We start from the raw sequence: 22528 nt of genomic DNA, 5'->3' as shown, positions 1-22528 counted from the left end.
CTTTTATTCCTTCCCACTTTCACTCTTAGTAGTTTAGTTCCCTTTTATAATAACAAATTGGTTACTTGATAATTTAGATTATAATAATTAATTAGGAATAGAAAGACTCGTTTCCCTGTGGATTCGACCCTTCTTCCCTATCTACATAGTTAGTGGATTTAGGTATTATTTTTTATTAGGTGATTACGACTTTAGCCCGTCATCAACTACTACATAATTCCTCTTCTACATTATTCAGGATCTGTTAATGTTATTTTGTCTTTTGTCAACTCCTACCTTATGAAGGTCTCACCATTACTTATGTTTTTTATTTTTAATTATTTGAAAGATGGCTGAGGGTTTAGGGTATAGTTTAGGGATTTGAAGCCGTTAGGGTTAAGTTCAGGGTTAAAGGGGTTTCGGGTTTAAGGTTATCGATGGTTATTGAGGCTTTAGGGTTATCAATGGTTGGTTCTCGAGGGATGGTTAGTTATCGAGGGTTTAGGGTTATTGAGGGTTATTGAGGGGTTAGGGTTATCGAGGGTTATTGACAGTGTATGGTTATCGAGGGTTTAGGTTTTTGAGGGTTATTGAGGGTTTAGGGTTATCGAGGGTTATTGAGGGGTTAGGGTTATCGAGGGTTATTGAGGGGTTAGTGTTATCGAGGGTTATTGAGGGTGTATGGTTGTTGAGGGTTTAGGGTTTTCGAGGGTTATTAAGGGTTTAGGGTTATCGAGGGTTTAGGTTTATCGAGGGTTTAGGGTTTAGGTTATTGACGGTGTAGGGTTATCAAGGGTTTAGGTTTATCGAGGGTTATTGAGGGGTTAGGGTTATCGAGGGTTATTGAGGGGTTAGGGTTATCGAGGGTTATTGAGGGTTTAGGGTTATCGAGGGTTATTCCGAGGATTTAGGTTATCGAGGGTTTAGGGTTTACGTTCATCGAGGGTTATAGGTTTAGGGTTTAGGGTTTAAGGCTTAGGTTCATGGAGGGTTATGGGTGAAAGTCGTTTCCTTCTTATTCCAAACTACATTGACATAAATTCATGAAAGAACTCTAACTCAATAAATGTAATCCTATCGGGAAAAATTACTGTACTATAATGAACTACAATATGATTCCGAACTCGATTGAATATTGAGTTTGGATGAAGTGAATTATTATAATCGGTATTCCTTCATGGTAACTCAACCCTCAAAGATCGGATCGTGACATAATACATGTAATCGGATCGGGATATAGGAAACAAAACTGAACTATAATGAACAACACTATGATTCCGAACTCGAATGAATAATTACTAATTTTCATAATTAAGTTATGTTGAATATAAACTTAACACTATGATGCTGATTAAATATGTATTTTGCCTTGTATGATAGTTGTTTAGTTAACAAGTTTCATGTTACTCAAAAAATAATCCAAATTTATTTCAATCAAATGTATTAAAATATATTAATTTTATAATGTTAAAATTGTTTCTTTGACGCTTTATTTTTAAAATTATTTATTTATTTTGAAACATGAAAAACATTCAAGACAATGCTTAAATTGTTTCAAATTTTTTATTTTTTACATTTCTTGTTTGTATTTGGATTCTTATTTTTTTATTTACTCATTCCCAGAAAAGTGTGCAAAACCTAAATAAAATATATGTTATCCCAATGTTTTCCCTTAAGGGGTTGTAAGTGGTTGTAATAGTACAACACTTTTGTCAGAATACTTTCCATATATTAAATATAACACCCATTTGTGTATCATGTGCCTCTTTCTCTCTCATTTGTCTTTCTCAAAACCCTGTTTCACCTACCAGAAAAACCCTAACCTTGTATCATGGACCACGGCGATGACCGTCCAGAGGTTTTATCTATTGCAATGGATGCTCGACGGCGAGTTCGGGACACTACCTGCCTTCACCCTGGCCATCCCCTTATGTACTTCACCCCTTGCATTCCAACCTCTATGCCCGAACTTGATTTCAACACCATCACTTACTACGACAGCCAGAAAGATTATACTGAAGACAAGAAAGTTGACCCCAAAGTTATCCGCGTAGAGCTAGTGATGGATGATGTCCACAGGCTTGGTGCAAAAAGGGTTTCAAGGGTGATGAAGCTACCCAACGGCGACCATAAGGCAGCTTACTTGCCTCTTCTTTCAGACATCCATGGCTATCTCCAGCACAAAACCAAAAACCTTAGATAGGACATCATGTTATATAATCATAAACAATAAAACAATGAAATGTCTTAATGATTATTATACAATTTTAAATCGTTGAACTCATAACGCTTAATTACGTTATTTTTCCCTTTATTATATGATTTATTGGTTATGTACGTAATTTTCTTATTGTTTTCCATAAATAAATCATTAATTATGTCATTTTTTATTTCATTACATTGTTTTTGGTTAATTATTTGAATTTTATTTTGGTTTGATTATTGTAATGTTTGACATGTCTTAATGATTATTATACAATTTTAAATCGTTGAACTCATAACGCTTAATTATGTGATTTTTCCCTTTATTATATGATTTATTGGTTATGTATTTAATTTTCTTATTGTTTTCCATAAATAAATCATTAATTATGTCATTTTTTATTTCATTACATTGTTTTTGGTTAATTATTTGAATTTTATTTTGGTTTGATTATTGTTATGTTTGACATGTCTTAATGATTATTATACAATTTTAAATCGTTGAACTCATAACGCTTAATTATGTGATTTTTCCCTTTATTATATGATTTATTGGTTATGTACGTAATTTTCTTATTGTTTTCCATAAATAAATCATTAATTATGTCATTTTTTATTTCATTACATTGTTTTTGGTTAATTATTTGAATTTTATTTTGGTTTGATTATTGTTATGTTTGACATGTCTTAATGATTATTATACAATTTTAAATCGTTGAACTCATAACGCTTAATTATGTGATTTTTCCCTTTATTATATGATTTATTGGTTATGTACGTAATTTTCTTATTGTTTTCCATAAATAAATCATTAATTATGTCATTTTTTATTTCATTACATTGTTTTTGGTTAATTATTTGAATTTTATTTTGGTTTGATTATTGTTATGTTTGACATGTCTTAACGATTATTATACAATTTTAAATCGTTGTACTCATGTGTTGGTTTAGTTTATGAAGTTTGGTTAATTATACGCTTAATTGTGCAATTTTGCCCTTCATTATATGATTTATTGGTTATGTACGTAAATTTCTTATTTTTCCCTTAAATAAATCATTAAATCATTATGCAAATATTTATCTATAGTTTAATGCTGTTTATATTTATTAATCACAGCCTGACATTAACCCCCAACCCCCCATATGGGAAGGTATCGAAGTGGAGGATTTCGACGATGATTACAATTACATAGGAGCTTGGTTATCTGATTCAGGGCTTGACATGGATCCATCAATCCATGATGAAGGGTGGTGCTGAAAGTGATCTTTGGCAGCAAAGCGATAACCGTTTGAACTACTATTCTCTGTAACTGAACTTGTTATGCTATGATGTATTTGGTGATTGTTTGTCCTTATTAATTCTGAACTTTAACTGTAGTAATTAACGTAGTAGGGTCGTGTCCGGGTATCATGGAGACTATTTATGTTTACAAAGTTTCTCTACTTAGAAGGTTGATGAATTATGCTACGTATTTATATTCTATTCGTGTTTTACAGATTGCCCTTTATTTAGTACGTGTTAAATTCAGACCCTACAAAATTATACTTAAAAGTCACTAAAGACACTGGTTGACTAATTATATTTAAACTTAAATTAAATGATATTTTGCGATTATGTTTAAAAAATCAATAATTATATGTCGTGCTTTTTGGTTGCGTAAATTTAGCGTAACTTAATGTACAACCATTAACTTCTGTCCATTTTGTGATTATGATATTTTGCGATTATGTTTAAAAAATCAACCATTAACTTCTGTCCATTTTAATCTTACATATCTCCCCATCTTACAAATATCTTCTTTTTGTTTTTATAAATTTACAGAGGTACTGCTTAAATATTTTTCATAAATTACCTGGAAATCACGTAACCTGCTGAATATCAACCCTTTACGATTCAGTTTCACAAAACAATAACTCACGAGATGTACTTCATCAAACTGTGAGATATACACCCCTTTTTTTGAATTGGTCGACATGATTTCAATTTCCAAACACCCCCTTTTTACAATTCATTTTCAGCTTTACATGGAAGTGGATAATTGACAAAAAAATCACTTGATTTCATGACCCTCCAAATTTCCTCAATTTTCCCCCTTATTTCGTCTCAGTTCCCCGCCAAAAAATTTCTTTTCCCTCCATCAGGTTAAGATAATTTTACTTTGTATATAAAGCCTTCAATCAACTTTTATCTTCATCCCTCTTCATCCCATATACAATGGCAAAGAAAAAAGTAACCATCCATGCTAGTATGATTACACCATACAACCAAAAACCCTCTTCCAACGATTTATTACTCCGGCCTTGTTCACAAATTGTGAAAACCAAGGGCTTGAAAATGGTGCGATCTTGTACTTCCAAGTCTTCCAATCAAACAAAGAAACGAAAGGGTGTGCTAGGAATTATTGAGTCCCCTGTGGTTTCAATTGATGGTAAGATCACTATATCTTTCCTTGAAGCTGCCTCAGTGGCACAAATTATCACAGGAAGTAGGAAGCTAAAAGGAGACCTCGTACTCATTATTCCGAGTAATAAGGTAAGACCTACACACTTGCCGGACTTATATGATATGGCTTTGGTACTAAAAGCAGTGAAGTATTTTGTAAGGTGGGTGATCTCTACCCATGGTGGTAAGGAAGGATGTGGTGCCGAACATGTGTTACCAAATTTTGTGATGACCATGGTAGATCCACCTTCGGAAATACCAGCTGTTGTGGAATGTTGTAACTTCTCAACTGGGGATCATCACTTAAAAATCCCTAGTTATCGGAATGATTTTAAATATTTTACTATACCATTTCCTATGTTTGTGTCTAAAATATCAACGCAGAGTACAACCACCTCCTTAACCATACTAGATGGAAGAGAAATTGTGGTAAATATCCAAGTGTTGTCAAATGAACATGTAGGTTTTTGGAATGGAATTGGCGAAAAAGGCTTACGATGCCTAGTTTGGAATTGCCGTAATTTGGCTAGGGAAACATTTCTACCATCAATGAGGTCGGCAATAGAGATGCATATGCCTCATTTTATAATTTTAACTGAAACACGAGTTTCTATTCATATGGCACGACTTATTTATGCTTATTTGAAACCTTTTGCTGTGTATGGAATATCACAAACGGAAAGCGAGGACGGTTTTGCCATACTTACCTTCTCCAAGCATATGAAAATGAAGTTGATAAGTTCTTTTCCCAATGATCACTGTTGAGCCTTAGATGTCCAGTAGATGGCCGTAGATGTCTAGTAGATCTCCAAGCAATGTCCAGTAGTTACTGTTAGGCCTTAGATGTCCACTAGTTCACGTACACAGTTATGTGAAATATGTTTCTAACCTTTTGATTTATATGAAATACGAAGTTTATGTATTTTGACTTTGTTCCCATTGCTTTTTACAAATGTACCACATTTTATCTTCAGTTCTTTTTTAACAGTTGAAAGTTATAAATAAATTTCAATGTAAACAACAAAACTCACTTGACAATGGGTCAAATAATAGATATCATTATTGGTTCGGTATGTTTGCTAATTTACAAGGTCGGGCCCAGTATATATTCGTTGTTTCCATTTGCCGAATAATATAGCCTCCAACCTACATATATAGTTACATTTGGCCCAACGCATTATAGAAAATAGGTGCCCCAAATAAATCTTATCTTAAACAAATTATTAGCCCAACTACTGAAATAAATTGTTAGCCCAACTTAAACAATTTTACAGGTAGCAAACAACTAAAATAAATTAGCTCACAGTACTTTGCAATTCAGCCCAATACTTTACAATTCAGTCCAATACTTTACAATATCAAGTGACAGATAGCCTAACTAAAAAAATTAAGCCCAACTAAAACAACTAATTGACAGGTTTATTCATGTTAAAACCAATTACAAACAAATGGAGCTGACACACTATCACGTATTCAGGTTTGGCTGCACCTCATGTCTTTACTTATGATGACATTGGTGGTGTTATTATCGAACGATACGCCATGAAAGATAGTGTCAATTTCTGTAATCATCTCATCAACTGTTCCAACCTGAATGTATAAGTAATTTGATTGATTAACTTCAATAAGCATTTATATGGAAAACACACCATTTGCACGTACAACTTACTCGCTTCTTTGTAACTTTTATATTTGATGGCATTGAGTTGGAGTGTATTACAAACAAGTCTTCCACACTTCCAGATTTGACTACAGCACATACGCGAGACAACACTGGTGATGAAATATTTGATGCAGGCAATACCTATTCATATGAATGAAGATGCCCAATATTGTCAAACCGATTACTTAAATACAAAAAACTATGCCTTTAGAACATTGTTGTTCTATATACTTACCTCGGATACACAGTAAGCACAACAGTTACTTCATAGAAATCGGTTAATTGTTCCTTTCGACTTTGATTCAGCACCTATTTGGCCCGAAAACATTTCAACCTCACCCTGTTCAGGTGGATTGGTAAAGGAGGGGTGAGACATTATTGTTTATAAATTCAACATCCACCATTGATGACATATAAGCTCCGCAATGAATAAATTCAACATAACATGTAACTAACCGTCAATGTATAAAAGAATGATGGACCTGTTGCACAAGGAAATCCCGTCGCTTTGACAGACCTAATAACCTACATCATACCATAATAATTTAGCCTATGTTATCCATAATTCATCAAACTGATTACAAACTGCCCACTTACCCATGACAAAATTGTTTGTAGTCTGCACACGGCTTCAGCCGATATCCACCTACATAGACCACATATGTCAAGTCATGTTAACATAAAACAGAAAACAAGTATTCCAATTGATTCCTGACAACCCGTTCCTTACACAAACCTCTTCAAGTCATCCATTTTGAAGCATGATGGGTCAATAGATGTTATGATTGTCTTGTCACCACCACTATTTCGTTTGGGGATCCGTTTTCGTGCACCCTTACTCCTATAACAAACACTATCGCTGCCTATTCTCTCAACCTGTCCAATTGTACTTGTGTCAGTATTCCTTATTAAAACAATTCTATATTTTAATTTTCATCACCAATCACACCACCTTCGTTGTCCCCTCAGGCCCATTAGTATCCCTTGCCTCCTTAGGATGCATTTCACCGTATGCCACATCCAAAGTCTAATAAGCAAGCCGAAGAGTACTCCCTCTGTCCCTTTTTTATTGCCCCATTTGCCATAAATGGATGTCCCTTATTAATTGCCCCATTCCATTTTGGGCCATGGTCCCCATCTTCTTAACTTCTACTTAATTTTTATAACCCAGCCATGTCACGTATTAGTTCTCCTAAGAACCCCCTCCAACCCACTAATTACTCTCTCTCCTCATTCACTTCACTTTTTCTCTCTCCTCATTCAAAACAATGTCCTCTACTCCTCTCCATCTACCTTCTTCTGTAATTATCTTCCACCATTAATTTCACTCTTATCTCCCCCAACTACCTCTATTTTCTCACCACCCTTTTAAAAGTAAAAACTCTACTTTTTTTTTTTTACTCATTTGGTATTTTCTCTCCCATCCGTTGATGAACCTTAAATTCGGTTCTACAATTCCATAATTTTATTTTTTATTTTTCGAAATCTCTTTCTTAAGATCTATCCTTGTGTAATTCTCCTTCGTAGTGTGGGTATTTGTATGTTTTTGATAGTTTATTTCTAGACCTGATTACCATGAATTTTAATTTTAATAATTTTCAAAAAAAAATTGATCCACAAATCTATGGTAAGGGTGGGTTTGATTCAGAGCTAACTAGTGAGTATTATGAATTTTTGAAGGATAAACTTCAATTTTATCATAACCCATCCCCAATTAACTCCGATGATGATGAAGAGGAGTTCATCCCCAACACCCACTCGGTTGTTGTGTGTACGACACCTCCTCTAGCCCCACTTCAGGCGCCTGACACGCCGGAGACGGTATGCATGATTTATACCCGACCACCAGCTCAAGGAGGCAACAGTTCCAGGAGGATTGGGGTGATGCGGTCTAGGGATGTGTGTCGGCCAAAGGCTCTTAACTTTGGAAAGGTTACCATTGGGGAACCTATGGACGCCAATGATGTTACTCAAGGGCGAGAGAGGGAAATTCTGTACCGGGAACCATCCATGGGAGATGAAATGCTTCTACTCTTATGTCCCCTGTATTTCACTCGTCCGAAGAAATCCAGATAAGAAACTTTGACTACTACTTTCTTATCAGATTATATAAATCTTTTGGTGTTATGGTTATCTACTTATTTCTATAGGAGTATGGGACTAATATAGGTGTGTTTGTAATTTTGATGGAGTAGTACCTGTATGTGTAATGAAGGTAGAGTAGTATGTCTATGTGTAATTTTGTTGTACTAGGTGTAAGCGTATGTTTAATGCATGTAATTTCAGTTTATTAGCAAAAACAAATGATGTCATATGTAATGGGAGTATATGTGAAGTTTGATTTAATTGCTACATGAATTAGCATGTGCTTAATTAATGGTAAAAAAAAATTATGTGGGTGTTCATAATTTGTTCTTAACTTAATTAATGCTTTTAATGGTGAGATAGTTAAGATACCCACTAGTGTTCATCCATCAACTGAGTTGAAGTAGCAAATACTTCTGTCACAATTTTATCTTTCTAAGTGTCAGGAAGATTTGATATAGAAATATTACTGAGGATACTTGAGACATAATTTGCTTAGAATAAATTGGTGCTCATATTTACCAGTTATAGTGCTTTGTTTTGTGACATGATTTATTCAATGTCAATAACTGCAGGTGGTTGTAAGTGGCTTTATGTGAGGCATGTATTGTTTTGCCATCCAAACCATGATAAGGTGGAGGATTAATTACAATTTTATGATGATGTATGTTGTTGCTTTGCATAAGTACTTTGTACTCTTTCTATCCCTTTTTTGAGCTCTTTTTGCCATAGACGGATGTCCCTATAGATTGTCATGCGATAATTTGGTTCTGTGATGAGTAGTTACATAACTACTATGAAGGGTAAAAACCTTATGTGATGCCACTCCATCTTTTTGATGTTTGACGAGGCACGCATAAGCTATAACCTGAGGGCTTTTTCTCATTTTCATTTACTTGGTTTCTTAGTGCCCCTCCATCTATATGATGTTTGATGAGGCAATGGAATGCCATGATCTGAAAATGATTCTTATAATCCCTATGATGGTTCAACTCTATGATGTTAATAAACTTAACTGAGGGTTGTTTTTTTTTTCTTCTCCTTGCAATGTTGTGAAGATATAATAAACAAAAGCAGGTAATAAACTTTGTAATTGATATCATTAATACTTACAAGAAATGCCATACACAAAAGGTTAGTTAATCAATTACATGCTTTTCTGACTTTCTATCAATTAGACAAAAGGATACTTTTCTGACTTACTATCTTCAGCAAAGCATCTAAACACCAACATAACAATAATTAACCATAGAACATACTACTGTTTTGTACACAAAAAAAACCATATGACATGTGTGATGATTTTGCACTTTTTTCCACCTATAAACATGCCAAAATACCTTAGCTTGCCGATGTTTAGTAGCTGCTAGATATGCACATCTCCTTAAACATTACTTATAAGTCTTCCATTTGCATAGATGTATCCTCTGCAACCGAAATGTAACTTTGCACTGAAATGTGGTCAGTTTCTGCATCTGTTGTCACTTCTGTGTTCTCAGTGGCTGCTGATATTCCATGTAAGGTCATGTGTTGTTGTAGCAAAGAACTCATACTCTATTGTAACAATTGAGTTGGCACTTCAACAGATTTTGGTAGAATGCCTTGTCTTTCCATCTTTTCCTTTGCATGGTGTGGTAGTGCATAATTATTTGAACCATGCACATTCATTATCTCAAGCATGCAATATTGAAGACTTAGGAAAACAAAATTCACTTTACGAGGCTCAAAAATATCATAAGCATACTTCACAGCACTTACTAACACATCAACTGATCTTGGGGATTGTTGGTGTTGAATTGCTTGAATAGCTCGAAAGAAACCTAAGTCGAGAACATTTAAGTCTGGACTATTTGGGGGTTGTGAACTTAGATGTATGTTGAAACCTTCTGTGTTGGCTGCCATGTTGAATTCGATGTCATCTAGTTGCATATGTGGTGTAGCATTGTCTTGTTGTATCCAAATAGTTCCACATGCATCGATTGGCCACTTTGCTTTTATTGATGGAAGCAATTGCTCAATGAATAACTTCCTTATCACAGATTGAGTGATTCTTTTAATTGGTTTTGTTTCCAAAGTGCCTGCTTGTCTATGTTGCTTGACCGTTGTGCTGGAATAACTTCCATTAGTGGGAAAATTCCTAACTTTCCATCAAACAAACAATTGCCATCTTGATCATGAAATGCCCGTGATAGTGCTGCCTCAAACATGACTTTTACATCAAACCTTTTGGACTTACAATTCCTGTAAGGATGAGCTTCATTTGGTGCTAAATAAAAGGTTTGTGTATTTTTTGACATAAAAAACCATTTCTCGTCAATGTGTACAATATTGTACATTTCTTTGAACCGAGGGATGGTATTTATTGTGCTTGGAATTACTTGTTGTATGCACCATCGTAGCCCTTGAATCTTGTTTACGGCAGTGAATGTCGGTTTGATAGCATTGCTATGTCTCTTGATTTTGCCCATTTTACGAATCTTCCAATTGTTGACTTGTTTATATGCATTGATGCTGCCACAGACCTAATGGTCCCCCTTTTTTTCAAAGGGACTGCCATCAGTTGTGAAGCAATCAGTTGGATTGTTTTTCTGCCCACATTACCCTTATAATTCTTACTGATTTTTATGCTTTGCTTCAGGGTGACACTTTTCTTAACATGCTTCCAAATCCTTTGGATTGTCCACCTACTAACACCATAAAGGCGAGAAAACGAAGAAATGGCCCCTACAAGTAGCTTGAATTGTTTTGCTGCATGCAAGAGGCCCTCTATGCAGGCCTTCCTTTCCAAATCTGTCATGTCTTTCCTGGTGTGACTTTGGATAGTTGGTTGCATCTGGTACACCTTGATTTCCTAATTGGAAAACAAGCTCAGTAAAATCCTGAGGTGTAGCTTGAATATTGTTGTCTGTTGCTTGAGAAAATGGTTGCCTTCCTGCCTCGAACTCTGAGAATGTTGCCTGAGAACATGGTTGCCTTCCTGCCTGACTTGTTAATTCTTGAGCTACTACCTCAGGAATGTTGGTTGAATGATGATTTGTATTCGTGTTTAACAATGGTGGTCCACCATCATGTAAACCAACTAAGCTGATGAAATCAAAAGTCTCCATGTTTACACTGGACGGGGAAAAAAAACGGTTGCCTAATTACTCGATGATGTAAAAACTGAGAGTAATCCCCTCTTGACCCCCTCCCCCCCGAAAAGAACAATTACTAATTTATCTGATTTTGTGTATTTTTCAGGTTACTATAAATTGGAAAGAGAACAAAGAAGAAATAAAGACAACTTAAGGGGACTGGTGTTTGTATTTATACTGCCTCCTTGTGTTTGTGAAAAGGGAGCTTAAATATTCCCTCCAAAAATTTGGGTACTAAATTTAAAAAGTGTTGAAATTTTAAAAATTTCAGAATATTGGGTGACCTTGTAAAGTTGTAAAGTTGGTGGGAAATGAGTTGCTTTACTGTCAACCTCTCCTCCCACGTGAAGAGTTAATCTAATTTTAAGTACTTCCCTCTCTCTCCAATTTATTTAATTAAACCCACTAATATTGACTTGGGACCACACTTACTTTTCTTTCCTTACCAATTCTTGATAAAGCAGATTTGTGGGATGGGGCAATAAAAAAGGAACAGAGGGAGTAATAAGCAAAACATCACAACAAACACTTTATATATATAATAATAAAATTATCAATCAACATTTTATACATTCTTACCCCAAGCTTTCCAAAGTCACCCCCATTTGGGATACGATCTTCTCTTATTGCCATTCGTCTCTCCTCCATGTTCCAAACCTCCATCCTAGGGAAAAAGCCCCACCGTACAGGAGGTCTATTTAGTCGGTCTAAATACATAACCTGTGTATAACCATAAACTTGTACTAAGTGCAATATAAAAATGTATAGAATATATGTATACACAAATTAAAATTAATCACATTACCACTATAAAAATGAGGCAACCAGCACATCCACTAGCATAGCCAGATGCGTAAAACCGCCGCGCAAACATCGCTACACTATCCATGAGTTATCCATGAGTTTCTTTAACATAAGGGAACACCAATCATATTCAGCAGCTCTTGAAGCACACGTTAATGATGGCACCAAGTTAGCTGCCAACCTCGACGACTGATTAGGGCATAACAACATCTCAAGTGACAACAATAAGAAAATTGTCTTGAACTCTTCCGCTTGCTCTTCCTCCCATTTTCCCTCCAAACGACTAATAAGGTTACTATTGACTGGAATACCCTCAAATATGTACTCCCGACCTGTTTTTGTTGACTTATTATTCCAAGATTTACCATAAGTCTCCATTATCCTTTTAACCTTTTCAGACATTTCCTTATCCATGGACTTGTATGTGGAATTGTTTGTCGGGACAGGCAGACCGCCATTAGGAATACCTAAAACCCAATGAACCTGGTTTTGCGACTGCCTAAAAACTCTTCCATCTAAGCTACTTAGAGTACATTTAAAGGGATCAATTCGAGTCATCAACCAATATGCCAACTGTCTAGGCAGGTTCATACCACCCCCAATTTTTAATAACTGACCAAACCCCATCTCTCCAACCCATCGCCTACGTTGATCATCAAACTTGTTGCATATTCTCCCAAACGACTCTATCCGACAACTTGTATTAGCTGGCTGTAATAATTACCCAACACTTGATAAGCCAAACATAATCATCACTTTTAAGATACACAGATAAAAAAAACTTCTATTCACACGTACATATACACTAGTAATCACAAAACTTATGCAATTAAGCACTTACCCTACATCGCGCCTTCAAATGTTGCCCCAACACTTCACCATTCCTTTTCACCTCCCCACCAACACTTAGCAAGTCATCCTATACAGGAAGATGAAACTTTGTTAGGCAATTTATTAATTACAACTGCAATTATCCATAACCAGCATTTTTATATTCACCGGATTGGATAGCGAGTAGCGACACGACACATACCTTTTCTCGAAACCCTAGCTGTACAGACCGACTTAACTTGTACTATTCACCGGATTGTAGACGCTTAATCGCCGCCTCCACCCCGAGCTGCTCAACTCTTTTTCATCGGAAACTTCAACACTGATATCGGGCACATTCCCTCAGAAAGTCCCCCCATTCACGCTTTATTCTTGGCCTGTAAAACGTGGTCAAAATTATAACAACGGGGTCAAGTTTGTAGTACTGTTGACGTTAAATTTCAAAGACTAACGGCGGTTTCCCCCAGTTAACACCCCTTTATCATGTTTGCCCATTTTACCCTTACTTCTCCTGGCGAAATGACAAACGTAACCCCGTATAAACGTAGATTGTTTATATGGATTATAAACAAGGATTTTCCCAGCACTAATCGTAGTACTAATGTTATGAAGTATCTTGCTATCCTAGTACCATATAATTGGAGAAATCTGAACCTCTCGAAAGATCAAAAACCATGGCAGTGACTCTATCTCCTACCCAAGTCTCAGCAAAACACTCCTACACCACCACCATCACCACCCAAAATAATCGAACTTTCCATCAAATTATCAACAATTCTATAAACCCCAGAAAACTCAGAATACACCCAACTTCAAATGGAAGAAATAATTTCTCAGTAATTAAAGCATATATTGAAAACACCAACCCAATTTCTAGCTTTGCAAACAAAGTTATTGGTTCATTACCCATTGTTGGTCTCATTGCTAGAATTGTTAATGATGAAGGTGGTCTTGCTGGGGATATCATTGATTTTGCTGAATTTCGAAGAAGAGTTGGTAATAAGTGTTCTGTTAATGATTCTAGAGCTTTCTATGAGTTCCAAGAACGTCGCGGCCGGGTAATTTCTTTTTCCTTTTATACTCTCTTTGTCCGGAATTAATTTTTTTACTCCGTAGTAGAATGCTGATGGTGTAATTTGAACTAGGATACAATAGGATGTTGTGTCATTTGAACTAGTAAGTCGATAGTGTAATTTGAACAAGTGTTATAATTGGATGACGATAGTGTAACTTAAACTAGTAATTAACAGGGTGCCGATAGTGTAATTTGAACTAGCATATTGATTATATAGGGTGTTGATAGTGTAATTTGAACTAGTAATGACGTGACCACTAACTCCGGATAAAAGTTGTACTTAAATATTGTTATTGTTGAATGTTTGGTGATTTTGGTTATTAATTTCTACATTTCAATGTCATTTGATGTTATTTATGTGGTTATATTGTAATTTTGGGTGGTAATTGTGGTTTGGTTTGGATAGACAGGGGAACCGTTATACGTTCTACTGTGCTGTTGGTTAGCAGCAATTGGTGCAGGTCTACTTAAATCTGAAGAAATTCTGGAGGGAGTTGCACGCCTTCGTCTTTCGAATGATATCGAGTTTGAAGAGCAGACTTTTATTGCTAAGATGACTGAAGCAAAAGAGGCAAGTCAATATCATTATCTTTTGTTTCCTATGTGTTCAATATCAACTATTCCATTTATCCGTAATCAATAATCACATTCACATATACTGGTTTAGGAAGTCCGAAAAAAATAATGAAGTTGTTCCCTTTCATGATATTGTAATTGTAAGTGTTTATAATTATGTCTCCCAACATTGTACAAGTTGAATTAGATGATGGGGTGAAGATGGAAATGAGTCAGGACTCAACTGTGTAGTAAAGGGTCCTTAAAAATTTATACCCATTATCCGGCCTTATCCTTAATGTTGATAAGTTGAGACTTTGTGAATTAAACAGTGCTTAAATTAACTATGACACAAACATCATTTGGCTTTGTTTCTTGACATACAATGAGAAGTTTATTTCTTTAGGTTTCCAACAACAATTTTGCTTTTAGTCACTCATAGTTGATGAACTGTACTTTTATACAATCTACGTGTCATAAAATAAATGAAATTTGGCATGTGATGGATGAAGGATGATGTACGCGGATGAATGTTGATATCTTTGTTTTGTAAATTATAGTCATATCATTGTTGGTGATGGATACCAGCAAGCTCTGTATGGATGAGTCTTGTTTGCAGCCTTGTACCATTGCCAATACGTGCTTAACTATACCCTCAAACTCATCAAACTTGTCTAGCTGCTTCACTTCATGTTTAGAATAGGAAAATTTGGAGGGACAGAGAGGGAAGGGAAAGCAAGAACTACATTTTCCCTTATTAGGATAGGATAGGGCAAGAGAAGGATAAGGAAATGGAAGGATCCACTTTCCTTCTCCGTTTCATATCATAGGTGTCTAGCCTTGTTTATGATACCCGAAAGACTTACCAAACTTGTGTAGTTACCCTGCTTTTTCAATGCTAGACCACAGTGTTCAAGCATGAATACAAAACAATGGAAAGTAAATTTTTTGTTCTTTTCACCAAAAAAAAAGGCAAAATTGGCCACAACACCCTGAAATATGGCTTAGGTGCACCGAGCACCCCGAACTTTGCGTTGTAGCCAAAACACCACCACCTATGGTGTTAAGAGCGACGCGTGCCTTAAATGAAAAATTCCGGCCACTTGTTTCACCGGAGGAGGTGAATCCGCGCGCCAAGTGGATGGGAATTGTTCACCATTACTTTAAATTGTTTTCGAGAGTGAAGATTCACCTCCTCCGGTTAAATAAGTGGCTGGAGATTTTCATTTAAGGCACTCGTCGCACCTAACATTATTGTTGGTGGTGTTTTGGCTACTACGCTAAGTTCAAGGTGCTTAGTGCACCTAACCCATAATACACGGTGTTGCGGCCAATTTTGCCAAAAAAAATTGTCATTGCAATATGAAAAGAGGAAACTGAGTCATTTGTGATTAACAAGTAGCAATCCATGTCATTTTCATGCATGTTGATATAACAGTTCATCTTTTAAGTCTACTTGAGGGGTGATAGAATCCAATTGTTGATTATTAGTTTGTAATTCATTCAATGTTAGCGGAACTTGCTAAGATGTACTTCCTCAACTATTCTTTCATGGGGAAACCTGAATGAGCTAAATCATTAGCTTAGCAGAATTTGTAGAAAATTTTCAGATTCTAGCCCAACTTCAAGATAAGTACTATGCCTGTAGGAAGTTGAAAATTCACTTCATTTGTAGACCATATGACCATGTGATAAAGTATGTACCTGCTGCATATAATGTATTCGTGCCAATGACATTGTGGGAGTGATACTGCAGAGAAGAGCTAAACTGAATGCTGCAGCTCCTACAATCCCAATGGCATTAAGAGCTGAGAAAGCGCTTGATGCTATATATGTTTGTTGCTTTGGGAAGGACTTGATAGAAGAAGAAGATCAAAGGTTATTAATTACTATTCTTAGAGCTGTCTTTCCCAGTGTTCAACAACTGGAGATTGAAAGAATTGTCAAAGATAAAGCCAGAAAAGTAGCCGAAGGTGGTGAAGAGGGAGAATTTCCTGAAGAGCCTAAACCATTGTCCAAAGAAGCAATACAATTACAGATGAAGGATCTCCAATTCCTGAAGCAGAACAGCAACGAAGGCACTTGAACAGAACAGTGAGAGTAATCTTTCCTCCTACTCTCTTTGGTGCCAATGATAGTCTGAATTGGAGCTGATTTGTAAAAACTTTCGGGGAGAATTATGTAACGAGTTGACAGATTAAATGGAAAGGGTTGAAAATGAGATATAAATGGCTATATAAATCAATTGTAAACATATTTAGCCCGTTATCTTTTGAATCCTTTTCTGGCCTGATGTTTCCATTTCTTAATCAGATATTCAGAATCCTATAGCCTGTTTGATTCTTTGGCACAGTTGAAACATAGGGTGTTGAGTATTGACTGCTCGGCTGAGAAACGTATGGAGGACAGGAACTTGTATAGATTCGCGGACAGGGTCGACTGCATTACTAGAATAAAGGTGTGACACATGATGAATATACACTCCTGTTATAGTTTAAAGTTCAAGAACTTAAGTCCTTAAATTAGTCCCCTATACGCAAGGTGCTGTCAAAAAAGTGTGAAACGAGCTCACAAGCATGAGATTACTGAGATGTTGGATAAATTTGAAGGATATTATGTGTACATTATTTATTTTTGGTCACCAGATAGAATTGGATAATACAGAAGGGTTTTATGCAACCAAAAATGTAATGGATATGTCAAGACGTAAGAAGTGTTTGATGATAAAATATTGAGGTATATTTATACGAAGTATGTAACAATTAGGGCCTGTTCATATTTACTGAACTGAGCTGAACTGAACTGAACTGATTGGAACTGAACTGAACTGAACTGAACTGATTGGAACTGAACTGAACTGAACTGAATTAAGCTGAAATGAATATTTTATGTGAGAAGGAAATTAAGAGCTGAACTGAACTGAACTGAACTGAACTGATTGGAGCTGAACTGAACTGAAATTAAGTAAATATGAACAGGCCCTTAGTCTTTTGCAATTGCCAGGTTTACAAGATGAATATTGCATTATTCATCTTCATTGTACAAGAAAGCATACACTATAATGGCTAGAAGCTGCTTTAGCTTTATGTAGTGATTTCGATAATTTGATTGCCTTTGTATATATCAATCCAAGATAGCAACACCAACTATATATAATGTAGGAGTGTACAAGAAAGCATAAACTTTAATTTGAAAGCGCACAATCACATATCACTGTAAACTTTGCAATATCACTACTTATACAATTAATCATCTTAAAAAAATCTTCCCTTCCCTTCATACTCACACCATTGCATTGCCACTGCCAAAACCTACAAAGATTCACCAAAATTCGGCTAAATTTATGTGGTTATGTGACACTTATGTCATTAGATGCACCCAACATTATAATTGATGTTTCATTCTACACCTGTTTTAATTGGTGTTGCTCTATAAAAACTCGGCACTTTATCTATAGTCGGTTTCATATAAGTCAATTCTTCCAAATTAAATAGTGTCTAGATGGGGTTAAATTACCTTAGTTCGTTATATTCTTTATACTTTTTGTTTGCTCTTTGATTTAGCAATAATAATTCCTCTATAAAAATACACTTCTAAAGGGACATATCACAAATATATGATTATATGTCACAGAATTGAAGTTTCCTGTCTACATTACTAGTACTGGTTGTACAAAACTAACTCTTGAATTTGATATCATCATGTCCTACTGTCCTACGAGTCGTAAGTATGTTTTGGAGTTTTAGGGGACTGCTTCTTGGATTGTAAACGAATCAGTATTGCACATGGGTCTTCATCGGTAATCATATATACTTCACATATATGATTACTGATGAAGACCCATGGAATAATATCCATTAAAATTTTAAACAGTACTAATCAAAATAATTTTTTGGAATTTTATTAAAATTTTAATCAAACTACTTCTTCAAATTCCAAAAACCAAAAAAAAAAAAAAATCCCTCAAAATACCAAAATAATGAATAAATAAAATTTCAATCTAATATTAATCTATATTTTCAGTCAAAAAAAAATTACTGATGACATGTCATTACCAATTAACAAATCATTCCAACTATTATTGGTAGATTAATATTAAAAAGCATTTGATGGGTCTCGAACACTTGACCTTGAGGATACAATATCTAACTCTTTACCATCCTAGCTAATAATAATTCATGTCATTTATACAAATAAATATAACTATAAATTACACGCATCAATTAACAAGAAAACGAGATAAGCAGTTTGAAAAAAAATTAAGAGGAATAAAATCAACATTTCTCAAACAATAGAGTATTAAAAATTGCTTTCTATACTCTTTTTTTAATTAGTAACATTATGTTTAACATTTATGCATAACATACATAATAGATGATAATATATTTCATAAAGAAACAATTTAATCAAAGTGGTAACTCGGTGCAATGCTCGGGCCGCACACTAGTTATATATTAAAAGGCGTTCCTAATCAAGGATACACACCACGTGTTACCTATCTCCATCTTCTACCAAGAAGATGCCACATCACAAAGGAGAATCATATATCAACGGTACATGTGAAATTAAAAATGTTTATGTCAAGAATTGAATCCGGGTCCATTAGTAAATGAATAAAAAGTCATACCATCTTTGCTATCTAATACTTTTGCTTATTTATTCTTATAAAAATATAGTTAATGTAGGGTTGTAGGCCATGGTTTTTTTTTTTTTTCCTTACAAATTATTTTCTTCAACTAAATCTATATAAAAGTATTTAGGATCATTATAATACATGATTCCTCAAAAATAAAAATGAAAACTATAATACAAACTAAAGAATATTTAATGTTAGACCCGGGGCATCACCTGGGTTGAACACTAGTTATGATAATAATAACTGTGCATGTTGTTTTCACACTCATTGTATTTTATTTTATTTTTTGGATCGGATATGCATGACAAGTTTATTGGGAAATACTTCAAAGTAAATAATTGCACCATTTGCTATTTTATGGTCTCCAATATACTATTTTAAATGTCAAAAGTTTTTGAGGTTAGACCTCAAAAGAGAAATGGTTCGATTATTTGGTAACAGAGGGTGTACAACACTATCTTATCTAATAATTTCCCTTCACATGATGATGATTGTAGATATCAATTGATGATAATGTCATATTCTTAATGAATTTTTGTTTATTTCACGCATTTGCTTCTCTTCAATAGAATCTTATTCTACAAGTCGAGAAAAAACTAATTATAATAGGTTCAAGTTTTTCTAGTGACACTCAAAACCGGGATCAAAAGTCTTGGTGTGTCCATTGTGGTTCCCAATCAATTCAACGTTACAACAACAAATAATGTAAGGGATTGCAATTGACAAAAATCTAGCATGGCTCACGTTGTTTGCGTAAGAAAGGGCCACTTAGATACGTATAGTATAAAGACCTGGACTACATAAAATCTCTCTTAATATCCTAACTCCTAAGGTCAAGAAGTAGATAGGGATATTGGTGATAAGGTAGTCGGGTAGGGCCGTCACCCTTTGGAATATTTCGGTAGCATTGCACGTTCATCCCATTTGATTTTAAGGATGAGAATTTAACACTATTACAAGGGTATATTATGTGTTAAAGTATGAGTTTGTAAGTGATATTGCGATATTAATTCAAGCAAAATGATGAGAGTAGACCTACTTTTTCTGTCAATTATTAGGGTGGGGATGCTTTTAAAAGCCATAATACTGTATTAAAGAAATTCATTTTTGTATTTGTGGTTATTGATTTATATTTTTGGTGAATTACATGTATCGATCAAATTAATTTTTAATGATTAAAACTAGTGCGCAGTCCGGATTTTACATCGGATTACTACTTTTAAATATATATAATGACATAATGTTGGTAAAAAAAGACTTAACATTGTCTTAATTTTGTTGAATCTATTCGTTTTTATTAATTTTTCTCTATGCTATATAATTTTTTTTTTTAATCCTTTTTATGTGTTTACTTAAACATATAGTAATTTATGTGTGTATAAATGACATGAGTTACTATTGGCTAAGATGGTAAGAATGTGATCTCATATACATGAGGTCACATGTTTGAAACTTGTGGGATGTTTTTTTCTCAATAGTGACATGAAATCATTGCTACAATGCTAGTGGTGACTAGGGATGTCAATGGGGCGGGGCGGGGCGGATGTTGGCCTTCCCATCCCCATCCCCACCTAACATTTTTATCCCCATCCCCATCCCCATCCCCGCGGCGGGTCTAATATTCATCCCCATCCCCACCTCGGCGGGTACAACTCCAAAACCATCCCCGCCCCACCCCCCACTTGGATATCCATCCCCGCCTAATCCCCACCAAATACCCGCCTAATCCCCACCTAAGACCCACCAAATTTCCGTGTCTTAAATACACAATCCTACATAATTAATACGGATTATAATATTAAAAAAAAAATTCTTAATATTACACACATTTTTGTTTATAATATAAGTGTAGTACAAAATATTATAATTAATATTTATTTCACGTAATTATTTTATAAAATAATATAAAAGTATATAGATGTGGGTATGAGGTGGGGATGGGGCGGGTACGAAGTGGGGCGGGTGGGGCGGGCGGGGATGGGGTGGGTACAACTTAAAATCCACCCCCGCCCCATCACCCATGGCGGGTATCGTTTTCATCCCCATCCCCGCCCCACCACCCGCCAAACCAAGACCCATCCCCGCCCCATTGGGGCGGGGATGGGGCGGGTCTCCTACTTGACCCGCCCCACTGACATCCCTAGTGGTGACGTGACTTAGGAACGCTTTTTAATATATAATAAGTATAGATTAGGAGTAATTTTTTATATTCCGTATCATCTAAGAGTCTGTTATGATTTACTGAACTGAACTGAATATAAGTCGAAGAGAACAAGTCCTAAATCTAAAATTTATTAACTCGTTACCCATTCTTTCAAAAAAAAAAAAAAAAAAAAAAAAAAAAAAAAAAAAAAACTGAAGGACAAATTTAATAGTGAATTAGTAAAAATATCTAACATCAATGATAAATGATATAGGTGAAAATATAACTGAAAATAAATTATATGTAACAACTAACAAATTAATATCATGAGAATTTAAGACGTGTCTTATTTACTCAGTTCTCTCTATCTAATGAACTTAAATTAATTTTAATAAAATTAAATCAATTTTACTAACAAAAATTAATTCATTTATAATAAGAAAAAAAATAAAAGTAATGGAGAAAATTAGAGGAGAAAGAATATGAAATTGATAAACTATGATTTACGTTGGATCCACTAGTTGAAAGAAATAAATTAAATGTTGTAAAAGTTTTTCAAATAAGAAAATGGAGCAAGTATTTAAAAATAGTCAAAAATAAAAAATAGAGCAAGTATTTAAAAACGGAGGGAGTATAAAATTAATAATCTGTTATTGAGATGATTCCAACAAGTATTTACAATACTGTACTATATTTTTTCTTATTATAAATCACAAACATTAATCAGAATAAGTTAAAATAGTACAAAAAACTACTAACAAAACAAATAATAAAATATGGAGATCTCACTCTTCTTTGAGCCAACCTAAGTTGATCAATGTTTATCAAATGGCATTTTAGTAAATATTTGGCCTTGAATAGTGTGTTGTGTAAATAAAAAAATAAAAAAAAAATATTTCCTTCTCTGCTGCCTGTCATTGATGGATGACTTATAACTTCGTTTTGAGTTTTGACGGTGTTAGCGTGAGAATAAATTGT

At 34.8% G+C, this 22528-nt stretch overlaps 2 protein-coding genes across 2 annotated transcripts; one reads left to right on the top strand and one right to left on the bottom strand.

Moving 5' to 3' along the window:
* Positions 1 to 9926: 9926 nt before the first annotated feature.
* LOC145564824 (uncharacterized) lies at positions 9927 to 10840 on the bottom strand. Its single transcript, XM_081625011.1, has 2 exons — positions 10609 to 10840; positions 9927 to 10513 (listed from the first exon to the last, which is right to left on the bottom strand). The coding sequence occupies exons 1-2, from the start codon at positions 10838 to 10840 to the stop codon at positions 9927 to 9929; spliced, it is 819 nt and encodes a 272-aa protein (XP_081481137.1).
* Positions 10841 to 13734: 2894 nt separating this feature from the next.
* On the top strand, positions 13735 to 17080 carry LOC145563588 (photosystem I assembly factor PSA3, chloroplastic-like). The gene is made up of 3 exons (XM_081624038.1): positions 13735 to 14199; positions 14623 to 14787; positions 16528 to 17080. Exons 1-3 carry the CDS (start codon positions 13816 to 13818, stop codon positions 16855 to 16857), a joined length of 879 nt encoding a protein of 292 aa, XP_081480164.1. The 5' UTR covers positions 13735 to 13815; the 3' UTR covers positions 16858 to 17080.
* Positions 17081 to 22528: the final 5448 nt, after the last annotated feature.

This window comes from Chenopodium album, chromosome 10 (assembly GCF_948465745.1).
Source record: "Chenopodium album chromosome 10, dcCheAlbu1.1, whole genome shotgun sequence".
In the NCBI taxonomy this organism is placed as follows: Eukaryota; Viridiplantae; Streptophyta; class Magnoliopsida; order Caryophyllales; family Amaranthaceae; genus Chenopodium; species Chenopodium album.
This window is presented reverse-complemented; position numbering and strand designations above follow the sequence as displayed.

Bases quoted from the DNA above. Each gene is read 5' to 3' on its own strand.
- LOC145563588 (XM_081624038.1), top strand. From the start codon at position 13,816: ATGGCAGTGACTCTATCTCCTACCCAAGTCTCAGCAAAACACTCCTAC. The intron at 14,200-14,622 runs GTAATTTCTTTT...TGGTTTGGATAG, and splicing joins TCCAAGAACGTCGCGGCCGG to ACAGGGGAACCGTTATACGT. The intron at 14,788-16,527 runs GCAAGTCAATAT...GTGATACTGCAG, and splicing joins AGATGACTGAAGCAAAAGAG to AGAAGAGCTAAACTGAATGC.
- LOC145564824 (XM_081625011.1), bottom strand. From the start codon at position 10,840: ATGGGCAAAATCAAGAGACATAGCAATGCTATCAAACCGACATTCACT. The intron at 10,514-10,608 runs GTAAGTCCAAAA...TTTGATGGAAAG, and splicing joins AGCTCATCCTTACAGGAATT to TTAGGAATTTTCCCACTAAT.